We start from the raw sequence: 26,958 nt of genomic DNA on the forward strand, positions 1-26,958 counted from the left end.
CAAAATTAATGCATCAGTTGATTTGCAAAGTTATCATCAGAAATTATCTTATATTCCGGGCAACCACAGTTGTAGATGGGCATGATGTTATGAAGAACTCTGTTTACAACTGGTAAAACTGTTGTCTGTTAAAACACTACTGGTTTCACAGCATCAAGCTGCATCATCATGTGATACTACATGGTAAAAAGCAAAGTACAGTGTCACCACATTTTGTTTATATTCAAATTTATAAAGGAATGTCTAAAAGATACTGTTGTTGTTCTTGTTGTGGTCTTCAGTCCTGAGACTGGTTTGATGCAGCTCTCCATGCTACTCTATCCTGTGCAAGCTTCTTCATCTCCCAGTACCTACTGCAGCCTACATCCTTCTGAATCTGCTTAGTGTATTCATCTCTTGGTCTCCCTCTACGATTTTTACCCTCCACGCTGCCCTCCAATACTAAATTGGTGATCCCTTGATGCCTCAGAACATGTCCTACCGACCGATCCCGTCTTCTGGTCAAGTTGTGCCACAAACTTCTCTTCTCCCCAATCCTATTCAATACTTCCTCATTAGTTATGTGATCTACACATCGAATCTTCAGCATTCTTCTGTAGCACCACATTTCGAATGCTTCTATTCTCTTCTTGTCCAAACTATTTATCGTCCATGTTTCACTTCCATACATGGCTACACTCCATACAAATACTTTCAGAAATGACTTCCTGACACTTAAATCTATACTCGATGTTAACAAATTTCTCTTCTTCAGAAAAGCTTTCCTTGCCATTGCCAGTCTACATTTAATATCCTCTCTACTTCGACCATCATCAGTTATTTTGCTCCCCAAATAGCAAAACTCCTTTACTACTTTAAGTGTCTCATTTCCTAATCTAATTCCCTCAGCATCACCAGACTTAATTCGACTACATTCCATTATCTTCGTTTTGCTTTTGTTGATGTTCATCTTATATCCTCCTTTCACGACACTGTCCATTCCATTCAACTGCTCTTCCAAGTCTTTTGCTGTCTCTGACAGAATTACAATGTCATCAGCGAACCTCAAAGTTTTTATTTCTTCTCCATGGATTTTAATACCTACTTCAAATTTTTCTTTTGTTTCCATTACTGCTTGCTCAATATACAGATTGAACAACATCAGGGAGAGGCTACAACCCTGTCTTACTCCCTTCCCAACCACTGCTTCCCTTTCATGTCCCTCGAATCTTATAACTGCCATCTGGTTTCTGTACAAATTGTAAATAGCCTTTCGCTCCCTGTATTTTACCCCTGCCACCTTTAGAATTTGAAAGAGAGTATTCCAGTGAACACTGTCAAAAGCTTTCTCTAAATCTATAAATGCTAGAAATGTAGGTTTGCCTTTCCTTAATCTTTCTTCTAAGATAAGTCGTAAGGTCAGTATTGCCTCACGTGTTCCAGTGTTTCTACGGAATCCAAACTGATCTTCCCTGAGGTTGGCTTCTACTAGTTTTTCCATTTGTCTGTAAAGAATTCGTGTTAGTATTTTGCTGCTTTCTTTGGGATTGGAATTATTATATTCTTCTTGAAGTCTGAGGGTATTTCGCCTGCCTCATACATCTTGCTCACCAGATGGTAGAGTTTTGTCAGGACTGGCTCTCCCAAGGCCGTCAGTAATTCCAATGGAATGTTGTCTACTCCGGGGGCCTTGTTTCGACTCAGGTCTTTCAGTGCTCTGTCAAACTCTTCACGCAGTATCGTATCTCCCATTTCATCTTCATCTACATCCTCTTCCATTTCCATAATATTGTCCTCAAGCATATCGCCCTTGTATAGACCCTCTATATACTCCTTCCACCTTTCTGCTTTCCCTTCTTTGCTTAGAACTGGGTTTCCATCTGAGCTCTTGATATTCATACAAGTCGTTCTCTTATCTCCAAAGGTCTCTTTAATTTTCCTGTAGGCAGTATCTATCTTACCCCTAGTGAGATAAGCCTCTATATCCTTACATTTGTCCTCTAGCCATCCCTGCTTAGCCATTTTGCACTTCCTGACGATCTCATTTTTGAGACGTTTGTATTCCTTTTTGCCTGCTTCATTTACTGCATTTTTATATTTTCTCCTTTCATCAATTAAATTCAATATTTCTTCTGTTACCCAAGGATTTCTACTAGCCCTCGTCTTTTTACCTGTTTGATCCTCTGCTGCCTTCACTACTTCATCCCTCAAAGCTACCCATTCTTCTTCTACTGTATTTCTTTCCCCCATTCCTGTCAATTGCTCCCTTATGCTCTCCCTGAAACTCTGTACAACCTCTGGTTCTTTCAGTTTTTCCAGGTCCCAGGTCCCATCTCCTTAAATTCCCATCTTTTTGCAGTTTCTTCAGTTTTAATCTACAGGTCATAACCAATAGATTGTGGTCAGAGTCCACATCTGCCCCTGGAAATGTCTTACAATTTAAAACCTGGTTCCTAAACCTGTGTCTTACCATTATATAATCTATCTGATACCTTTTTGTATCTCCAGGGTTCTTCCATGTATACAACCTTCTTTCATGATTCTTAAACCAAGTGTTAGCTATGATTATGTTGTGCTCTGTGCAAAATTCGACCAGGCGGCTTCCTCTTTCATTTCTTAGCCCCAATCCATATTCACCGACTATGTTTCCTTCTCTCCCTTTTCCTACACTCGAATTCCAGTCACCCATGACTATTAAATTTTTGTCTCCCTTCACTATCTGAATAATTTCTTTTATTTCATCATACATTTCTTCAATTTCTTTGTCATCTGCAGAGCTAGTTGGCATATAAACTTGTACTACTGTAGTAGGTGTGGGCTTCGTATCTATCTTGGCCACAATAATGTGTTCACTGTGCTGTTTGTAGTAGCTTACCCGCATTCCTATTTTCCTATTCATTATTAAACCTACTCCTGCATTACCCATATTTGATTTTGTGTTTATAACCCTGTAGTCACCTGACCAGAAGTCTTGTTCCTCCTGCCACCGAACTTCACTAATTCCCACTATATCTAACTTCAACCTATCCATTTCCCTTTTAAGTTTTCTAACCTACCTACCCGATTAAGGGATCTGACATTCCACGCTCCGATCCGTAGAACGCCAGTTTTCTTTCTCCTGATAACGACATCCTCCTGAGTAGTCCCCGCCCGGAGATCCGAATGGGGGACTATTTTACCTCCGGAATATTTTACCCAAGAGGACGCCATCATCATTTAATCATACAGTAAAGCTGCATGCCCTCGGGAAAAATTACGGCTGTAGTTTCCCCTTGCTTTCAGCCGTTCGCAGTACCAGCACAGCAAGGTCGTTTTGGTTATTGTTACAAGGCCAGATCAGTCAATCATCCAGACTGTTGCCCTTGCAACTACTGAAAAGGCTGCTGCCCCTTTTCAGGAACCACACGTTTGTCTGGCCTCTCAACAGATACCCCTCCGTTGTGGTTGCACCTACGGTACGGCTATCTGTATCGCTGAGGCACGCAAGCCTCCCCACCAACGGCAAGGTCCATGGTTCATGGGGGGGAAGTAAAAGATACTAACAATATTAAAAAATAACATGGACACCCATCATTTCTATTCGAAATTTACTATTCAGAAAATATCATAAATACTATAGTGAGCAAAAGGTAAAGAAGACATATTTCATTCTATAAAATTTGCCTGCATCTAAAAAGAAAACAAAAAATTTTTACAGCGAGTAGATCCTAAATTTTTTTAACAAGGAGACCGGACTGATGATAACACAATTAATTGTGGCACATGCAAATTATTATGTGGAAAGAATGAGGTGGCAGTGTCTTACCAATGTGACAGCAAAGCAGCTGAGTACACGGTAAGGCAAAAGTGGTCTGCACAAATGACAAAAAGAGACTAGCTGGCTGGCAGTACGGAAGCTACCGATGTGGACAGTTTGACGACATACACTCATGATTAGGATTGCTATCTTTACAAGTGAAAATAATACAGAATTTTATCACACACTATCAACTACCAAACAATCAAAATTAGCCATAATATTATGGTGCTTTATTTCCAATTGCTTATTCAACATAAACTGTGTGTCGTCTTTTTCATGTCCAAGAATTTCCGCTTCCTCTACTACATTCAAAAAATAGCTTTTTTTTTCTTTTTTGTGAATTAGTTTTTAATTTTCTGAAGCACTTGTGATGCTGTGGCTGTCATCGTGTAAATGTATTCTTAATGCAGACCACAGGTTATTTATGTTAAATTGTTCCTTAAATCATTTTCTACCAATTTGTCCTATAAATTTCTTAGGGCATTCACCACATGTAATTCATTATACTCCCACTTCATTATATCTATTTGCAACAGTTTTTTCCTTGCGCCTGTGATTTTCTGCCTGGATCTGAAAATGTAAAATATGCTGGAATAATTGTCTTGGATCTCATACATCTGCCAATTTTTTTGGATACTGCGCCCAGATATGGTATTCTACAAAAAATAGAGCCTTCCTTATTCTGCTTGGCTCATCTCAGGATTATAAGATGTGCCTCTAATCCACTATGGGAAGGCAGATGTTTCTTTTTCAATATACTTCTGTTAATTATGTTACCAAATTATGAACCACAACCATATACTATATAACCTCATATTACACCACTTGAGCTTCTCTGGTAAGGGACAGTTCATACATACAGTTTAACATATGCTTTGGTGGGAAGGGGGTGGGGGTGGGGGTGGGGTGACCGCAGGCTATAAGAAGAAGAGCTCCTTGCACGCTATCTGAATAAAAATTTCCAACATCCTACTAATTTCAGTAGAAAAAATAGTAAATACCTTATAAACAACTTACAGGATGTAAACATACCACCAACCACACATATGACGACATGTATGCTAATATACTTATTGTTCAGGTGGAAAGTATTGTCATGGAGAATTTGGGTACCTTTTCAGAGAGACAATCTAAAGAGGGGGAAGAAATGCTTGGCTTTGTTAAAAATTGTTTTGTCTTTTAATTATTTTAAATTTTAGGGATGATTTTCATTCACAACAATAGGGATAGGCCTTGGGCTCTCCACTTGCCTATTGTAAAGCAAATATTTTTATGACCAACTTTGAGCAAGAATTTATGACAGAAGTCCCTCAACTGCTAGAAGATTAATTTTATGGAACAGGTATGTTTACAATGTTTTCATGTTATATGATGGTAATAATACTGAAAGTGACCAGCTTCCTTGGCATCTAAATAGTCTGAATCAAAAGTACACTGGGCACTGTACTTAGAATTAAAACATTACCATTTTTGGACCTCCAAGAGACTGAAAGAGGCTGAAATATAGGCTCGATGTTTACCAAAAGCCAATGACAGATCTTATTATACACAGGCAGTCATGTCAACCTATGAAATATAAAACTACAGCATTCTGAACCATGTTGAACCGCATGTATGAAGTGCCTCTTACCAGAGATGCTCAAGTGGCTCAATATGAGTTTATACAGTATTTTGTGTATCAAAAATGTTACGGTCCAGAATTTGTTAACCCAATTAACAGAAGTATATTGAAAAAGAAATATCTGCCTTCCCATACTGGATTAGAGGCAGATTGTATAACACTTAGACCAGCTGAACAGACAAAGGAACACATTATTTTTTGTAAAATACCACATCTGGGTGCAATATCCAAAAAAATTGCCAGACATATGAGGTCCAAAAACATTATTCCAGCGTATTTGATATTTTCAGTTCTAGAAGGAAAACTCAAGCACAAGGAAGCTGTGGTGATTAAATATAATGAAGAGGAGGTCTACTGCATTACGTGCAACGATTGCCCTGAAAAATACATAGGACAAACCAGTAGGTCATATCAAATAAGATTGAAGGCGTAACTTAACTTAAATAACCTGCAATCTGCATTAAAAGCACACTTACATGACGACGACCACAGCATCACAAGCCCTTCAGAAAATTTAAAAATATTTCACAAAAAAAGCAAGCTATTTTTTTGAATATATTAGAGGACGTGGAAACTTTTAGACATAAAAAAGACAAGTTCACGTTGAATAATCAATTAGCATTAAAGCACCATAGCATTCTGGCTAATTTTGATTGTTTGTTACGTGTTAGTACATAATAAAATTCTGTATTATTTTTGCTTGCAAAGGTAGCAACCCAGCGCTTCTACTCATGAGTATATGACGTCACACTGTTCACACGAATAGCTTCCATTCTGCCAGTCAGTCAGTTTCGTTTTGTCGTTCGTGTAGGCCGCTTCTGCCTTGCCATGTGCTGTTCTGCCATGCAGTCACACTGGTAAGTAATTGCCGCCTGATACTTTCCACAAAGTAATATGCTTGTGCCGCAATTAATCATCTTAGCAGTGATAATTCTTTATTGCCAGACCAGCTTCTTTTTTAAAAAATTTTAGCATCTACTCACTATAAATATTTTCATCGTTCTTTTTGGGTGCAGGCAGATTTTAAAGAATGAAGCGTGTCTTCTTTATCTTTCGCTCACCGGAGTACTGATGATATTCTGTGAGTAGTAAATTTTGACTAGGAGCAATAGGTATGCCTGCGATATTTTAATGCTGTGAGTATATTTTAGGCATGCATTTATTAATTTTAATACCCACAAAAATGTGGTGACACTGTACTTCAATTTTTATCTGTAGATTCACCTGATGATGCAGCCTGAAGCCATGAAACTAGTTGGGTTTTAACAAACAGCAATCTTCCAAGTTGTACGCAGAGTTCTTCCTAACACCATGCAAAGCTATCAAAATTGAAACATGCTGTTCCAGGTTTACATTAACTGCAGGACAGTGAAAGAAACAGGATTAATTATGCAAGTATCTAGCACTGAAGCGCAGCATCTTTTGTCAGAATAGCATAAGAAGTTACATATGCAATGGAAAACCACCAACTGGAGAAGAAGCTAATAGAAAAAAATACCAAGCTCAAATCACTGCTTCCCATCAGCAATGACGCAAAATTATTATGAGTTGGAGGCATACTACAAAATACTGTCATATCAGGAGAAGAATCAACTTGTACTGCTACCTCGCAATCATCTGACAAGACCAATCTTGGAAGCTGAATAATGTCGATTTTCCCATACAGATGTCTGCTGTTGCTTAAATCGCTCAGGAAGCACACAATGAATGTCAAATGGATGAAGTGCCATCTGGCATTTCTCCATCAGTACTTCACTTGTCAGGAACTGAGGGCAAGGCCTGCACAACAGCACTTGGGAGGCTTGCAGCACTAACTTGTAGAAGCTGTGAGACCTTTCAACTAAGGTATTTAATCATTTTATGTGAAGACTAGCTCATGATTACACAAACTAAAGAAAAATTGCTATGTTGACCTAGTTGTAGCCTGCCGACAGATGCAGTGTAACTGGAGATATTAGAAACATGACTACTGATGTATTCCTGTCAGACTTAATAAGATCTGTATCATGATGTAGATGCTAAAATCTCTACAGTTACAAAGGGGCAAATTTTGTTGGGGCAAGTCACAAATCCTGCAAGTTATGAATTTCTGTGAGTATTCACTCCAAGCAGAAACAGGTGAAAACCTTTTGTGAATGAAGACTGAATCAACTAGCACTTCATACTTCATTCCTCTGGCATTGTGACTTTAGCAGAATGTGGGAAGCAAGAGAGAAGTCTTTCAAGTACCACTTGTGGCAAACTTGTGACTAAAATTCAAAGAGCTGACAATACTGACTTGTCAAATTGAGCTGTACGTGATTTCTTGATCTTTCACACCACTGTCTTGTGCTCCTACTGATCCCCAAGTCCTCACCCCAGGTCAATTCCTGACTGGAAACAGAGTCACAAGTATCCCTAAGCCAGTTCTAAGTACAACAGGTCTGAGCTTGCTCTTAAGGTGGGAACTGGTAAGGTGAGAGCTCCGGATCATTTGGCAATGCTGACCGTCTATCTACATCACTTGTGCTAGCAGGCCAAGAGGACAACCCCAAGTCAAAATGCAGTGCATTAGTTGCAGCAAGGTAAGACAGCCTGACACTCTTATGCTTGAAGATAGCTATCACTGAAGGAGTACATCCTGGATGCAATGGAATGGTGTGTGTGTGTGTGTGTGTGTGTGTTCATCATTCGCACACCACAAGAGGATTTTCAGGCAACCAAGCTACAAACTGTGTCCTTTACCAAGTGAAGTGATGCTAAAGCACTGTATTTGTTCTTTTATCTTGAATGTTTTCTTTTCTTTGTGTGCTTCATTTCAACTAGCTCAGTGTACTGCTCATACATGATTGTAATTTTCAAGAACCAGTACCAAACTCTACTTCTTTCCAAGTGCAACAAGCTTAGTGACTGACAGAATAGCTTGTTGAAGGAAATAGTGATCTGTGTACTTTCCTGATTTCTCTTTCATGCTTCAGCAGGACTTCATATTATTTGTAGCATATTGTAAGAAAATTAATCTGGGTACATTTGGTTGCTACATTCAACTCAATCGCTGGTGAGTGCTGCCCTCTGTGGAGTTACTTTTACCTGAAGTGAATGGGCAGCAGTAATTCCGTCCATGGGTGCCTAGCAGTACAATCACTCCCAATGTGAGAAAAGCACTGAATGCAACATGTTGGTCGCCTTTCATATCCTCGTGGTCCACATGTCACCATGCAGCTGACTGCCTTGTACATTAAATGACAAAGATGTGTGTCTTGATTTATGACTACTCATATAATTGTGAATAAAAGTGCTTCACCACACTTTCCATCACTGTTATGCAAATTAACTCTTCTATATTCAGGATTTCTTCAAGAATGTTTGACCGTCAGTGTCTGCTCTTACAAAGCATGACATGACTGGCTGCTGTGACACATTGGTGTGCTCTACTGTTTCATACTGGCCTTATATGATCCAATCTAACTCAGGCTCCTGAAACACAGAATGATCAGCTCATCTAGAGATAGGTCTTGACTTCTGAATGTTTCAACAAAATTCAGCTCTTAGCAATAATTCAATCTTACCAGATGGCAAAAATTCTTGTTTCAGCAAGTTTTATGTTCACAAGTTCCATCTATCAAGCTCGATTGTTTGTTCTTGCAAAGGAACAGTTGTCTCTGGCAAAACTTAACATTTGACAGACAGGAAATCATTGCTCATCCAGGAGCCACATCTATAGAGATGAGGTGTTTTGTTTCTAAGAGGGTTACACCTGTTCCTTGAATATGATGTGCCATCTCTGCAGGCCTCTGATATGAAACATGACTGCAGCCCAAAATCAAACAGAAAACAACAAGTGTGCCATTTGCGACTGCTGTGTTGCAACTTTATATTCACTGTCATAAGGAACAGGTGTTAACTCTTGCTTACCTTTAGTTAACAATAAGTCAGTATAATTTATTTGTGTTTGCCGTTGTCCACATGATGTATGTCACTCGGACAGTCCTTCCTTGTGCCATCTTGTATGCATTGTGATCCTGTTTATAGCAATGTGTGATGTCATTCTCTGCAAGTATGACAGCTAATGGATTTGCAATCAGAAGCCCAGTGGGCACTCTTAAGACAATTGTAATGCAAAGTATTGTACATCACAGCAGGTTTGCATTCACTTCCATTGTCCCTAGGTATAAATAATTTCAAAGATGGCAGCACACTCCAGTGACATGAGTGAATGTAGTGAGCAATCACTTCACCTGCCTCTCCTCCAGTTTATATATGTTGTATGGCACACTGTTCCAGGCAGATAAAATTTACAACCAACGGTTTCATCTGAACTAGACCTCCTGTAGATCTGATGAATTATTTATGATTTAACTTTCAGTTGTTTCAATACTGTTTCTTTTGTTCAAAGGGCTGTGATTTTTGACCACACTGCTCCAGTACTTTTTAGTTTCTAAGGAGGTAGGATTAAAAAAGGTTCTTTTGAAATATACCCCTGTTTAGAACACCCAAATCTTCAGCAATTATGTCTTTCAGATCGTTTCTTTTAACTATCTCCAGCATGAATAGTTTTTTCTGGTTAAGAAATCTGATAATTCTCATGCATAGCCCACCCCATCCCATTGAAACCAAATGTCTGTCAGATTTTACTCTACATTTTTCCATGGTTACAATTAGTGTCAAAGCCAATGAATATGATGTCATGAAAATAATTGCACTTCTTGTTACAGAGCATATATCTGCAAGTTTTGCAAAACTGTGCACTATAGCACAGACTGAATGATTCATTCTGGAACAGTCCTTGAAAAGAGGAAAACAATTTTTGTATGGTATTTTCATTACAATACTAAGAACTCACTGTAAATAACTGTTCATATGATGGATGTGGCTCAGAATTAAGTCCTTTATGATGGAGGACTACTTTGTAGCCTGAGTTACTGCCTTGACCCCGAACATGCAGCAAAAGCTTATTATAGTCCTGAAGATTTATGTCAGTCCTCGTCTGTACACCAGCAAATCCTGCACCATTAGGCTGAGGATTCAACATTGTAAAAAACACAGCACGTTGAAATATCTGTGTTTTTTGCAGTGCAAGCACAGCTTTTGACATTCCCACAGTTCTCACTGTATCAGATACTTCATACCAATCCTGCAGAGATTTACGTGTTGTAAAGTCAAACAATATCATGTTTTCTTGGGCATATACATTTGTTAAGCTGAGCCCCAAAACAGACCTGTAAGAAAAAGAAAATTTTTATGCAGTGATCTTCAGGATAAAATAGTTATCTAAAACAAAATTGGCTATATCCATAGCTGCTCTATTAAATATTTTACTTGTGAATAGGCAGCAATGTTAAATGTGGGGGATGCCATCAGAGTACATTATTTAACAAACAAATGAGTATTATAAGATTTTTTTAAAGCAAGATTTACAGTAAAATTATAGTATTGCAGATCAGAGAAATTCACCTCAAGCTGAAGATGTTCCATATCAAAGGAGGGAGTGGGTTGATTTGAGGTAGGGGGGAGGGAGGGAGGGATAAATATGTTCACACACACATTTACATATCATTTCCTATGCCTATGCCTACGCCAAAGTTTTCTTTTCACTGGTAAATAGTGAAATCTGACATAAGGTTATATGCTGTAAACGATTTTGTTACAAAAGTTGTAATCTTTGGGTTTGATTAGCAATCTCATATTCATCAACACTTATTTATAGATAAATTGTAAAAACTGGGGAGAAGAACACAGAAAACATGAACTATTATTATTGAAGACAAATTAATTTGGATGTGCTCTCACTAAATATGAAAGATGTGACTGACATAACACAAATGCTGATAAGTAAATGTTGCCTCGTATGGTCTGATACATTGGAAAATGAAGTGAAAAATATTAATTTTAGTATGCAGACCCACAAGAAATTTGGTTCCTGATACATATGCATATACCAATCATTTGAAAATGGCCATATTGGCCAAAATCAGCTAAGTGTGAAAATAGGTTTTCAATCAATGTCTTACAATCTGCATATCTGCAACTATACACCACTTTTGTGGAAAAGTATCACTCAGATTTGGAAAAAAATATATGCACATTCAATTTATGATTTTCAATTCCTATGTTACAGAGAATAATACAGGATTTAAAAAAAATATGTATACAAAATTTTAATGTGTTTCAATGAGATAAAAAGAAAAACTTTTTTCATGTCACAAAACATCAAAGGTGCACCATTACCCCATGCAGGGCCATGGCTTTTGCATTAGTGATATTTGCAGATAATGTTCAAGCTGCAATGTGATTAATATCATTTTAGAAGTGTTGAAAATGTTGTCCATTTACACTAACACAATGCTGATATCTGCATGTGAATGACTGTCTTTCATGGTCAAAACAACCACGTGTTTCACAAACAATGGCTGCAGCTTCGCTCAAGTGGGCAATCAGCTATTCTGGAGTATCTATTGGTATCTCATACAGCAAACACTCCATCTCCATTAGCAAAAAAGAAATTCATAGTAACAATGTTGATCTAGTATGTTAGCCACAACAGGCTCTCCCAATCCAACAATTGGGGAAAACATTGTCTCAATGTTCTCCGACATCAGCAGCAAAGTGTGGTGGGGACACATCACGCTGGAACCATAATCATTGTCTGACTGCTAGTAAGACATTCTCCAACATTTTTGCTAGTACTTCATGGAGAAAGATAACGTAATTTCCTCCACCTTCTGGTAGGCAGAAGATTCAGCCCAATCAAATGGTTGTGAACAATATTAGCCCACACATTTATGGTAAATCTCTGTCAGTGGAACATGTCATTTGCCTTACGATTTTCCAACTCCCAGACACGATTAGTGCCACTGTTGAATATTCCTATCCATGTGAAGGCAGCCATCTCAGAAAATAAAATGCATGTTTGGAAGTCAGAGATGTTTACAGCTTGGTGTAGACTCCATTGGTAAAATTCTATGCTCCAAAGATAGTTGTCAGCCAATAAGTTTCATACTTTTGATTTGGTAACCTCCATCCCGGGAAAAGTTTTGCGTACAGGTACCTGTTGTGTCGTGCCTCCCCATAAGTGAAATGCATGCCAACTAACACAGTTAGAGTGTAATCAGCACTCAAGAACCTGTGAACTTCATTAGAAACTTTCTCGTAAAAACAACATAATGTAAACAGTAATAATGTAATTGTTTATCCGGGAACATGGATACTGCTAGCAGTAATGAAAACTTACTCTTCCTATAGTTCAATTCTTCTATCTTGGCGGCTCGCGCATGCCCGCCCAGACGCGGGAGATTGCTGCGTTGCCAGTTGTACACGACGCACGCGCCAATAGAAGCAGCGCCATAGTATAGCATAGCTCGCAAGCTTACGTTTAGGGGGGAGCGCGCAGTTCATGAAGTAAAGCCACCACGGCAGCATTAACCCTTTCGCTGCTACAGAGACGTGCTCCCCGCATTCCGCGCTGTGCGCGATTTTCTCACTGCACTGCTCGCCTGTGCTGACACATGATGTTCCGACTGCTTTGACACTCTTTATCATTCGATTCCACAAAAACTATTTGCCCCAAAAATTAGATGTTTACACATCTTCTTGACTGATACCTTCCCCCAATAAATGACTTAATTTTGTTTCGATATTCAAGCAGTTATTATGCAGCATTAAATATATTAAACCATTGCACGAAATTTTGAAGAGTTTGCAGAGGTAAAAGTCCATAGAGTATACTTTCCGTATGGTCGATTCTAGTTGCCACATGTTGAGAATGAAATGTGGACAAGATACGTAAATTTCATATAAAATTTACTGTATAACAATATCTCATTTAATTTAAGTACCACATAGGTGTTGTATGTAATATTGAGAAATATTCCGTCTTTCGCGACTGTAACAAAAGTTTTATTTACACTGAGCACGTTTGGCTTTATTTTAAAGCACTTCAATCAATCAAAAGGAAGTAGACAAAATACATTAAACAAAACTGTGGACTTACAAAAACATTAGGACTTGAATATACCGTCTATCAGTGAAGTGCTCTGAGCTATGTCAAATATAATTTTTGTGTGTGGCACACACAAACATCATTTATTTGCTAAAACACTGATCAGCCAACACAAACGTTGAATATTGTGTTACCGCAGCACAAAACTACGAAAGGTGACTTCGCAAAGGAGGAGACAAAATACTGTCGACTGAAGATGCTTCAAAAGAGAAAAACGCGTCTGGTCTAAATAAGTCGCTTATTACAGTTGCAGAAGAGGAATATATTTCAGTACCATTGGTAAAACTGCGACTGTGGAACAAAAACAAGAAAGAAAACATGAGTACCATTGTGTATGAGCAATACATTTCATTTCATTGATTGAAGTGCTTTAAAATAAAGCCAAACGCGTCCGGTGTAAATAAAACTTTTATTACAGTCGCGAAAGACGGAAATTTCTCAATATTACATACGACACCTATGTGGTACTTAAATTAAATGAGATATTGTTATACAGTAAATTTTATATGAAATTTAGGTATCTTGTCCACATTTCATTCTCAACATTGTGGCAACTAAAATCAACCATACGGAAAGTATACGCTATGGACTTCTACCTCTGCAAACTCTTCAAAATTTCGTGCAATGGTTTACTACATTTAATGCTGCATAATAACTGCGTTGAACATCGAAACAAAATTAAGTCAATTATGGGGGGAAGGTATCAGTCAAGAAGGCGCGTAAAAACCAAATTTTTGGGCCAAATAGTTTTTGTGAAATCGAATGATAAGCGTGTCAAAGCAGTGGGAACACCATGTGTCTGCACAGGCGAGCAGTGCAGTGATGACAAAATCGCCCACAGCGCGGAATGCGGGGAACACGTGTCTGCAGCAGCGAAATGGTTAATGAAGAGACAAAGCACTAGAAATTTCAAAAAATTGCATTCAAACGAATATAATTCGTGAAGTAAGGCACTTCGATATTGTTTTTAAATAATGGAAATAATAAGCACCACACAAGGTTTGAACTCATAACCTTTCGCATAGAAACCAAACACCTTAACCGTTACGCTATCGCGGCTCATCCGCGTACAGGATGACATGAGGACTCTAACACGTCACGCAAAATACCGACAAACACTGTTGGTATAACTACGAATTACACACGCTTCGTCGAAGTACAATAGGAAATAAACAATTACCGCTGTTCTTTATTGCGACAAAGCAGTATAAAAGAAAGTCTGCTATCAAGACATTGCTTTTGTTCTATTACTTTGTTTATGACTGAACGTTTCTAAAACTGAAGACATTCAACCATGCTCTGCACTGCAGTCGAGATCTGGCAACGTCGTTCTCTGTTCATTGGCTGACTGTGTTTTGTGACGTCAGATGCGCAGAACGAACCTAAACTCGGCCGCCAACATAAATGACGCGCACTTTAGCAGTAAGAGGTAACTGCTGTAAATCAGTTTGCACTTGAAGCTATCAAAACAACTTTGAATGTTTGCCTAAGTGAACTCCAGTGTCCAACCTGCCAAGGGCCCCTAGGAACGAAACTGTGCATCTGTGACACTTGGAATCACATAACAAAAGTGTTTCTTTTTTCTTCCCTGTGGTAACTCTACCAATTTGTGTTAACAGTTTTATACATCCTGTACAATTCTAACAGCATTTTTAAAAGTGCTTCTCATACAAACTTCTACTGAAACAGTGACTACAGGGAGTTAACTGATTCTTTACTAATACCATAATTTCTCACCATGCTGTACATCTTGTAAAATAGTCCACAGGCAGTATTCCTAGGAGACATCCAGCAACACTGGCAGCTCCTATTAGAAGTCTGGTTGACATTGTAACCTAAAATATATCAAAGCACAGATTATAATGATGATTAAGAAGTAATAACTGTCCCAACAGAATGCACAGAGCAGTAGGGGGATAAACAGGAAAAGCTTTACCCCCACCCCCACATCCCTGCGCCCACTCACCAAAGTCAAATTTTCTGAATGTGAGACATCTCCTGGTCTCTATCTCTGCTAGTCCCTATTCTCAAACTCCTTTTACCCCAGTCTGCTTCACATTCTACATGTTACATATATCTGCTTCATCTGGACTCACCAGTTCCCCCCCCCCCCCCCCCCCCACCCCACCCGCCTTAGCTCTTCCTCTTGTTTCAAATCCTCATAGTAATTTCCCACCTAACATTTGCTGCAAAGGTTCAAACTATATTTTGTGCACATGCACATATTTACACAAGAATGATTTTTCCTAACACCTACATTACTACTCCATCTCATCATCTTACAAGTTTTCTATGTTCTCACCATTTAAATCCCAGTCATATCAATTACTGGAATATAACAGAGAGAGAGAGAGTGCGAGAGAGAGAGTGAGATATGGGGAGAGAGGTGGGGGAGGGGGGGGGGGGGCATGAGGAGGGGTGAAGAGAGGGCCACATGAGTTCTTACAAGGAAGAGTATGCAATAAGCCTTGTACATATGTTTGTTGAAAGCCTTATAATAAACTATTTCTAAGTTTGGCACTAACTATTCATCTGCATTTCTTAAGGCAAAAAAAAGCACTTACTGCTTAGCAATCATACTTGTTAACATCAACCTTCTCACTTCATGTAGATAAGAGGTTTGTTCCCTGTTAGTCAGTGCTAAAAACAACTATTCTGAATTTTACTGTACTTGAACCAATAACAAAGATGAACATGTCAGCATAACAGATGAAAGACATGGTCAAATTTATTTCCGATCATAGCTCCATAAGACCAAAAGCATTCGAGATAAAAACGTCTTTTAATGAAAAAGTAAAGATTACCAAAGACGACATTGTAGATATCCATTTGTTGTTTGTACTAATGCAGTGTTTGTTATATTGTAAGGCTCTGTTTTATGTTATTCCACTGCAGGAAAGAATGAGGGGGGAAATTAAGTTCAACAGTTCAGATACTGTCAGTGATGTAATAATAACTCTCGCAGGGCTCGATATAAGGATAGTAAGAATGTGTGCACTTCCTTTGAAATACCAGCTGATTAAATAAGAAGTGCCTTTAGGCTGTATGGTAGATCAACCTTGAATGTTGCTGAAAAGTGGTCAGTATCCCACATGTTTCCAGTTCTTAACAGTCTCCAGCAATTTATTTTAATAGAGTTCAAAAGCATACACCATCCTACATAAATATTTGTATCAGGCATCGATAATAGGTCAACTGAGAAGCTGTGCCATACAGAATTCCACCAAGCATATTTTTGCAGGGAGCACCAGAAGATGGCTGCAGCTGCTTAACATGGAGGATGCAAGAGCAGAGCTGCTGACTACCATGAAATTTTGGATATGGATACCACATTATTTCCTAGACTAGCAGATACAAAAACCATGGATCAGGGGAAATTTTCATGTTTAACATGGAGGATGCAAGAGCAGAGCTGCTGACTACCATGAAATTTTGGATATGGATGCCACATTATTTCCTAGACTAGCAGATACAAAAACCATGAATCAGGGGAAATTTTCATGTTGCAGGTGAAAGGCTAAAGAACATTGACGTAAGCCATAAGGAAACCAATCTGATAACAAGTACAAGGGAGACAAATGAGCTACCAATTTATACACCAAACGAATGAGGTAATGCTGCCTCTGAATGTGCTTCTAGACATACAGAAGAACTATTGACCTCTAGTATTGTAACTTCAAAGTGAGTATCCAACAGTGATCACCATGATGACAACAACATAGGAAAACTAAACATCTACACATCCCCAAAGATAGCAAGAGCACACAACTACGAGAACTACTGCACAATCAGTTTAATCACAGATGCATCCAAGTTACTAACAGGAATAACATTTAGAACCGAAAAGAAAATTTATGATTTGTTAGATGACAATTTGTTTGACTTTCAGAAAGATAAAGGCACAAGAAAGCAGTTTTCATGCTGCACTTAATAGTGGAACCAGGACTTAAGAGAAATTAAGATACATTCTTAGGATTTGTCAAATTAGAAAAAGCATTTGACAACATAAAATGGTGCAATATGGTTGAGATTCTGAGAAAAATCTGAATAAGGTATGGGAAAAGATAAGTAGTATAAAATATGTACAAGAAGCAAGAAAGGATAATATGAGTGGAAAACCAAGAATGAAGCATTCAGGTTAAAAAGTGTCTATGACAGGAATGTACACTTTTGCTTGTACTATTGAATCTATACATCAAAGAAGCAATGACGAATAAATGATAGGTTCAAGTGTGCAATTAAAATTCATGGTGAAAGGGTATCAATGATTAAATCTGCTGGCGACATTGCTATCCCCAGTGAAAGTGGTAGACATATTGAATGGAATGAACAGTCTAATGAGTAAAAAATGTGGTTTGAGAGTAAACCAAAGAAAGACAAAAGTAATGAGAAGTAGAAGAAATGAGATTAGCGATAAGTTTAACACAAAATTAGAAACCATAAAGTACACAATGACATGAAGTCTTGCTACATTGGAAGCAAAATAACACATGACAGACAAAGTAAGAGGCTATAGAAAGTAGACTACCACAGGCAAATAGGACACTGCGGCCCACGAGAAGTCTTCTAGTATCTAACATAGGCCTTAACTGGAAGAAGAAATTTTTGAGAATGTATGTCTGGAGCCAGCAATGTACGGTACTGACTCATGGACTGTGGGAACAAAGGAGAAGAACAAAATAGAGGCATTTGAGAAGTGCTGTTATAAAAGGATGTTGAAAATTAGGTGGACTGACAAGATACAGAATGAAGAGGTTCTCCGCCAAAGCAGTGAAGAAAGGAACATATGGAAACCACTGGTGGGAAAAAGAGAGAGGGTGATAAGATCTATGTTAAGACATCAGGGAACAGCTTTTGTGCTATTAGAGGGACTGTACAGGGTAAAAACTGAAGGGGAAGACGGAAATTGGAATACATCCAACACACAACTGAAGACATATGGTACAAGTGCGACTCTGCAATGGAGAGGTTGGCACCAGAGAGGAATGTGTGTTGAGACACATCAAACTAGGTAGAAGACTGATGATTCAATACACTTACTCAAAACTGGTGACCAAATAGTCGATACATATGCATTCACGGACATCGCTACCATTCCCACCAGGACAGAGTCCTCTGGAATCACTGTAAACATGAATAAGTGAACTATTCAACCAAGTTACAGCTCTACAAGGAGTAAGTGAACTATTCAAGCAAGTTACAGCTATACAAGTAGGGCACTCCACCCATGCATTGCAATGGCAATGCTCTTTGCGCACGCACGCGCGCGCGTGTGTGTGTGTGTGTGTGTGTGTGTGTGTGTGTGTGTGTGTGTGTGTGTGTGTGTGTGTGTCTCTCTAACAAACTGGAGCTGCAATCCAACAATGTTGACTAACCTGTGCCATGGAAATTGCTGTGAGAAATCAGACGTTCTGGCAGCATATTTTAAATCGGATAGCCTTTGGCTGTTCATAACAGACAACTGTACCAAGCTACGATTCCTCATAGGTACAGGTTCTGTCTCAGTTTAATCTTCTTGTCATCTGATGTGGTGAAACACTGGTTGCAATCATCTGCACATTGTGAACAGATCTTCCATTAACACCTACAGCCATGTCACCTTGCATCTCATCTTAAATCTTTGACACATGGATTCTGTTGTCACCAACAAGTTGCACCCAGTTTTTGGAGCGGATTTTGTTAACTTTTATGGCATCCTCACAGATCTTCTCCATCAACATCTCCTAGAGTCTACAGCACAGCTGTCTAGCTGAGGACACTTATGCCATGCCAGACAAGCTCAATATTGCAAAGCCAGAGTTCTCTTTCCTGTTAGCACAAAGGATCTGTCACCCTTTAGACAGTAGCTGAGCCTTGCCCCTTCATGTTGTTCCTAAGAAGGTCCATGGTTAGTGACTAACGTCCGTTTACTGCCAGAACAGTACCTAAACACTGTCCTAAGTGGTATACCAAAGAATTTGCTATCACATTCAGAACAAGACAGTTTCATGCACAATCGAAAATGACCATGCTTTTTATCATGTACTGACTGCTCTAGATAAAATCCACTGTTTGCACTCCATTCAGACTCCAGAAATTTCTGACAACGCCTGTCAGACTGTGCAATGTTGCCCAGACTTTTTAGCACTTAACTGACGAAATAACCAGAGACATCTGTTACGTCTATATTGATGAACTTGTGGGACAGCTTTTAGCCCATCTACAGCAACTATTCACTATATTTTGGGAACACATTTTAGTCATTTCCATGGCCCACAATAATTTGTGAATTATGTCACTCTCTGGCATGAATAAATCCTTATCAAGTTTTTTACGGCAATCACGCATTGCTGTCAGTGCTCCTAAACTATTTCCTAAACAGTTCTCTTTGCCAACACCTGGAGACACACTGCATGGCTCTGGTCCATTCAGCTCTTAAGCAACATGTCAAATAGCCATATAATTTGCACAGTGAAGTCTAAATGCCCCAAATGGTGCATTGATGCCTTGTCTGGCTTCTGAAGGATAACAAGTCGGTGATTTGTGGTCTGTGGTAAGGGTGGATCTTAACCTTCTTATGTGTGGCTAAACTTGCCAACTGAGGTGTAGACCCTTAGAGTCCACAGCCACATGATGACTAATTTGCTTGTACTGGTAATAATTTTTCTGGAAGAAGAACGAGGCTGCCAGCCATGTACATGTTGTTGTAATACAGCTCCAATGATGCAGTGGCTGGTTTCGATTATGGATAATTCCCTTAGACACGTTCTTTACATCTCCATCGACTATATACTGTTTTGTTCTTAGTAGACACTCCTCACTTCCTGTGGTTGGGTGACCTGCAAGTCTCAATAATACATACGGCCACACAATAGACGCAACCACACCAGAAGGACATCTGTAGAGAGGCAAGACAAACATATGATTCCTGAAGAGGGGCAGCAGCATTTCAGTAGTTGTAGGGCCAATAATCTGGGCGATTGATCTGGCTATGTAAAATTATCCAACATGGCCTTGCTAAGTTGGGACTGTAAACAGAGAAAGCAAGGGGAAACTACAAGTGTTATTTTTCAATAGGACATGCTGCTCTACTGTATGTCTTCTGAGTAAAACATTGCAGCGATAAAAGAGTATCATACAAGAAACTACAGGTAGGCATTACTCTGGGTGTCAGATTCCTTAATCAGGCAGATAGGTTAGAGAAATTGAAAAATGAAATGGTTCCATTGAAGTTGAATATAGAGGGAATTAATGAAGTGAGGTGAAAGAAAGAACACGATTTCTCATCAGGTAAGTACTGGATTCTCGATACTAATTAAGCTGTACTTCCCAGATACCTCTCTTCTTTCTTACAAACTTCTGTGACGTTCACAAAGTGGGAGTGAGGACAGGAGTAACGTTGTCAGAGCAGTTCAGGAGTTGTGCCTGCACAGCAGTCGGTAGAGCAAATGTCTGCAAAAGGCAAAGGTTCCAGGCTCTAGATAGGCTGGGACACAATTACAGTCTGCCAGGAAGTTTCAAATAAACAGGCACTCTGCTGTAGAGTGAACTCATCCTGGGAACATAAAACCAAACAGAGATAACACACAAGGTCTAACAATGAATAAGAAATTAGGAATGGTAAACTACTATGAAGATCATAGTCAACACATCACTGCAGCCAAGTTAGACTCAAAGCCAAGACCCACAGCAGCCCATATATATATATATATATGCCTAACAGCTGTCTGATGAAGAGATTGAAAGAATGTATGATCAACTTTTTAATGTTCAGTTATGGTAGATGAAAATTGAATTGTGATGGAGACTGGGATTCTTGTGGGGTGATGAACTGAAAGACAAATAGTAGGAGAGCATGAGCTGGGGAAAGAAATGATGGGGGGAATTCATCTGGTAAGATTTTGCACAGAGCACAATTTAGTCATCACTAATACTTGGTTTAAAAAAATTGTGAAAGAAGACTGTCTTATTTGGATAACTGTTGTAACTCAACTATGTTGTGAGGGGTTTCCTTTACTTCTTCCATTATTTGTATGCCAATCATGCCCATATGAAATGTTATTTATTAACTCATATCCTCTTATAAACAAAAATCAGTCTGCCATATCTCTTCAGAGTTTACTGTTAGGCAATATGCAAAAAACCAGCCAATAATTTCCTTTCATTTTAGTGCTCGTTGGGCATTATAATGCTTGTTATCACCAGTGGAGAGAATTATTCCATTTCATCAATATACAATACAAGTTCATGTCTTCATCAATGTAAGATGAAACTTTTAATCTTATTAGATTCAAAATGGAACAAAATTCAACTGTGAGATCATGGTACACAACACGCTGCAGCAAAGTAACTCAAAGTTACTTAGTAGTTGCACTTTTATGCTTTCAGGATACATTATCAATTGTTTACACACAAGGTTTGGATACTTCACGACTATGATTTGCTTGAGATCAGTGACAAAACTGTATAATGTGGAGAGACAAGACGGTCATTCCATCTCAAATCAACTAACAGTCTGAACATTGATATCTCAGATTTGGATGATTTCCCCCCCCCCCCCCCCCCCCCCCCGCCCCAGGTAATGTACCCACTAACACTGGTTTAAATTTGAAATTTCAAATTTTTCTGACCTTTGGTTTTTGAGTTTCAAGAAGAGTTTAAAAATCAAAAAAACCTCTGTTTTTGATCAATCGATGATTGTTTTAAAATGCTGTAGCTAAAGAACTACACAACCTAGAGAGCTCAAACTTGCACCATTGTTTTCCTCTAAAAATTCCCTTCAATCTGATATGTAACATGACTATGCTACCTAAATCTGAAAATTTTAAACTATTCCAAAAAACATTTTTTGAAATTTCCAAAATACGTACCCTTGGACTTTTTTTATAAAAATTGTATGTGTTGTCCAGTCTGACTGACTACATGCATGCAAAATTTCAAGATGGGATCTCAATGGGTTCTTGTATAAAATAATATTTTACTACCGCAGTACACACTAGTGAGGTGAAAAGCAGACTATTTCTAGCCTATGAATACTAAGGTAGGTCTATGTAATTCTAACAAACTTAAATTATTATGTTAGCCTTTTAATGCAACATTATCCTCTTATTATTTGTTAATTCATTAAATGATATTTTAATGAAAGAATAAAATATATAAAAAAATAACAACTTAAGAATCTTACGATTTTATATGACATTCACTTTTCATTATAAAAAAATGTGAGATTTTCATACAGGGTCAAGGCTCTAGTTTTGGCCACTACCCCACTTATGGCCGCCTTGATGTAACCGGTGCAATTTTAAGCTCCTTTGGAATACTAGCCAGTCCTACCATAGATTATAATAAGCAATATGAAATGTGATATTCAATTGTCTATAGAAACATTTCTTTGTTTGGTCTTGTTTGAAGTCACCATTTAATGAAAACATCTGTGCTGCAGATGTTATGTAGTGTTTTTCTTTAAGCAACACACAATCTGTTTTTTTGAATTCTACATGTTGTACAAAGCATCAGAAGAAACTTAATTTATTGAGAGGTAAGACTAAGTATTATATTTTCATTTCCTACAAGTTAAACATGATAAAACCTAAAAACATGTCATTAATGTGGCCATAAGTGGGGCCTCGACCCTACATTAAAATGTGTATGAAATAATCATAGCAAAAAAACTTATGAGTGCTCTATATTGTACTGTGTTTTAGTGTTAAGTTGTCCAAGTGATCAAGTATAGAGCAGTGTAGTCTTAGTGTACACCATGCCATGTATGTGGTAATATATCAAACATCATAAAATATGATTATTTACTATATTTATTTTTTCTAGAATGTTCCAAATAATAGAAATGTAGTTATTTAAGTTGTATATATATATATATATATATATTTACTTTTTGATAGTATAATTTGTTACCTTACAGAAATGGCATCTCAGAAGAGTTGGGCGATTATTGCTGCTACATGTTGTAACCCTTTTAAAATGGAACAACATAAGATAGTCCATGTACAATCACTAAGAAATGTAACAGACTGGATGTGCTCTCTAGACTTAGGAATCATTAGTGGCATGAAAATATGTGATGTATGTTAGTATGTTAGTGACAAACACAAAACAGAAGAAGTAGTTTTACCTTGCAGTAGCGAAAATGTAAACGATTCTTTTATTGCTCCTCAATCTTCCATAGACTATTTGAACAAGTCACTGGATCTCATTGGTGAGTCACCATTAAAGAAGAAAAAGATTTCTGTGACTACCTATACAAAGAAAAAAACTTGATAAAATAAAATCTAGCTTAGACAAGAACTTACTATCAGAATCGAGCCCTGAAGGAGTTATTACTGAACATTCCAAAGATGAATCAGAAATTATTCAACAGTTAAAAGAAAAGTCTGCTCAAACAACAAAAAGAAGTGAAAACAAGATGATTTTGTCTATCTTACCTATGAGTTGGAGCTGTCAGAAAATAGAAGGATAATTTGGAGTGACAAATACATGGCTCGTGCAATAAAACTGTTAGTAAAAGAAAAAGGAATTTTGTCAAATCCTAATCCTAAACCTGGAAGAACTCTAAATGAGAATATTGTTGACTGTGTAAAAGACTTCGACAATTCTGACGATGTTGGTAGAATGATGTCGGGGAAAAAAGATTGTGTGACCATAAGAAATAAAGATGGAAAGATCCAGGTTCAAAAGAGGCTAGTGTTGGCAAATTTGCAAGAAATATACCAATTATTTAAGGAAAAGATCTCTGCAACAAAATTGGGTTTTCCAAGTTTTGCGAATTAAGACCAAGGAACTGTATCCTGGCTAGAAGTGGCAGCACACATACTGTTTGTGTGTGTACCTTACACCAAAACATTAAGCTAATGATGAATGGTGCCAAGATGCAAAATTTTGTTTTGGATGAAGATAAAACTGCTTTGAAATCTTATCATTCCTGCCTAGACAAGATGATGTGCAATCCACCATTGCAACAATGTTTTATGGATATTTATAAAGAATGTCCTGGTGTCTCTAGACTTCAAAGATCTATTGAATGCAAAGTTCACTGATGATATGATTGATGAAGTTACCTACAAAAAGTGTGTAACTGTAGATAGGTGTCTGATGGAAACTGTAATAAAAAGTACTGATGACTTTATGGATGAGTTTTTGGACACTCTAATGAAGGTAAAAACTCATTCATTTATAGCTAGTCAGCAGAAAGAATACTACAGCGAAATCAAGGACAATTTAACTGAAGGCCATGTAGTAGTCAACTGTAATTTTGCAGGAAACTACTCTTTCATAGTACAAGATGAAATACAATCAATCCACTGGACTACCACCCAAGCTACACTGCATCCTTTCATCATATATTACAAATGGGAGGGAAAACTAAAACATCTGCGGTATGTCTTCATATCAGATTGCCTGAAACAAAATACAGTCGTTTTCTATGTATCCCCCCCCCCCCCCCCCCCCCCCCCAAAAAAAAAAAAAAAAACCCTGCCAGAAATCATAAAGCAAACCTTGCCTTTTGCACTTAAAAAGATTACTTCCTTTTCTGATGGCATCACTGCACAATATAAAAATAAGAAAAACTTCCTTAATTTGTGTTTGCATAAAACTGATTTTGAAGTTGAGGCAGAGTGCGAGTTCTTTGCAACACCCCATGGCAAGAGTGCATGTGATGGCCTTGGCGGAACCGTTAAGTGGCTAGCTGCTAAAGCCAGCTTACAAAGGCCGTGACCAACAAATCTTAACATCCAAATCACTTTATGTATCTGCCATGGAAAACCTAAAAAACATGGACTTTGAATATAGCACAACAGAGGACTATGAACTGACCAAAGAATACTTACTTACTTGTTTTAGTGAATCAAAAGCGATTGTGGGAACACAAAAGTTTCACTCATATAAACCCTGCACAGAGAGTCAAATTACTGTCAAGCCTTATCATTGTAGTCTGGATTAGTCTCTTGAATATGTGACGACACTGAACCAAATAACAACGTCACATATGGAAAATATTGCTACTGGTTTTGTGACAGTAGCATATGATGACTCTTGGTGGCTAGGATGCATTGAAGAAAAATACAATGACATGTACTGAATAAATTTTTTACACCCAAAGGGTCCAGCCCAGTCTTTTTACCATCCACAAACAAGAGATATATTAGATGTCCCAGGAAATACTCTTTTACAAACAGGCGAATCCAACAACAGCTATGGGAAGAACCTACACTTTAAGTGTTAAAGAAATGAAGTTGTCCTATCTTGCTTTGGAAAAATATCCTGAAAGATCATAAAAGAAGCATGTTTAAATTATGATACACCTACCCTCACTAAACACTAAGTTGTATAAATACCATGTGTATTAACTTTGTAAATACCAATTAGTGTTAGAAATACAGTTCTATCCATGCAAATATCAACAAGTTAATCTTTTTCCCAAGTGAAATTACTTATATGCTAATTTCTAATATAAGGAACTTGTAAACGATTACAAATAAAACTTGAAAACCAAGAAAGAGAGAATCTCTGCCATTTACAACTAAGGATGAAGGTGAGTGGCTTTATTCAAAATTTGAACTTGTAGCACATATATTACCAATTAAAATGTGTTCACTTCCTTCTGATGCATAGTTAAAAGAATCATGAACATTAAATTAAAACAACACTATCATTTAATGAATTAACAAACAACAAGAGGGTAATGTTGCATAAAAAGGCTTACATAATAATTTAAGTTTGTTAGAATTACATGGACCTACCTCAGTATTCATAGCCAAGAAATAGTAGGTTTTTCACCTCACTAGTGTGTACTGCGGTAGTAAAATACTATTTTATACAAGAACCCTTTGAGATCCCATCTTGAAATTTTGCATGCATGTAGTCAGTTAGACTGAACAACACATATAATTTTTATGAAAAAAATCCAAGAGTACGTATTTTGGAAACTTCAAAAAATGGTTTTTTGGAATAGTTCAAAATTTTCAGATTTAGGTAACAGTCATGTTACATATCAGATTGAAGGAAATTTTTAGAGGAAAACAATGGTGCAAGTCTGAGCGCTTTAGGTTGTATCGTTTTTGAGCTGCAGCATTTTAAAACAATCGTCGATTGATCAAAAACAGAGGTTTTTTTTTTTTATTTTTAAACCCTTGAAACTCGAAAACCAAAGGTCAGAAAAATTTGAAATTTCAAGTTTAAACTAGTGTTGGTTGGTACATTGTCTGATAGGCCATGGTTCAAATCATGTAGTACAATTGGTTGATTTGACATGGAATCACCCAAGAGGCAATGGAAAGGACTCATGACATATCCAGGAAGCATCAGTTTCCCAACTGGAGAAACCCACTCCTATGTGCACTGGTCATGCACTATCAATCTTTTGTGCATGAAGAAACTAAAGTTGAAAGATACATGTAATGCCACAAACTCAAAGTGTCCACATGACCAAAACAATAATGCCACATTTACATAACTTCCTCATGGCACAAGTTTAAAATGTACCAGAACTATACTCATTAACATCATTTGACATATTTCACTGACTTACAGTGGGCTCTTTCGAGCACAACAATTTCAGTAATGCCCGAAATATGTTAACGACATAAG

At 37.8% G+C, this 26,958-nt stretch overlaps 1 protein-coding gene across 4 annotated transcripts in view; it reads right to left on the reverse strand.

Moving 5' to 3' along the window:
• The window catches only part of LOC124803595, a 38,296-nt gene that overhangs the window by 10,630 nt on the left and 708 nt on the right, over positions 1 to 26,958 (reverse strand). For 3 of the 4 annotated variants that reach the window (XM_047264686.1, XM_047264687.1, XM_047264688.1), the window contains exons 2-3: positions 15,115 to 15,212; positions 10,222 to 10,597 (exon numbers count right to left, since the gene is read on the reverse strand). In XM_047264686.1, the coding sequence (XP_047120642.1) occupies positions 10,222 to 10,597; positions 15,115 to 15,206 (468 nt within the window). In that variant the 5' untranslated portion in view covers positions 15,207 to 15,212. Of the gene's footprint in view, positions 1 to 10,221; positions 10,598 to 15,114; positions 15,213 to 23,485; positions 23,532 to 26,958 lie in introns of those variants that run through there. The other variant, XM_047264689.1, reaches the window with a different exon arrangement.

Source organism: Schistocerca piceifrons, chromosome 1 (assembly GCF_021461385.2).
Source record: "Schistocerca piceifrons isolate TAMUIC-IGC-003096 chromosome 1, iqSchPice1.1, whole genome shotgun sequence".
NCBI classification, from domain to species: Eukaryota; Metazoa; Arthropoda; class Insecta; order Orthoptera; family Acrididae; genus Schistocerca; species Schistocerca piceifrons.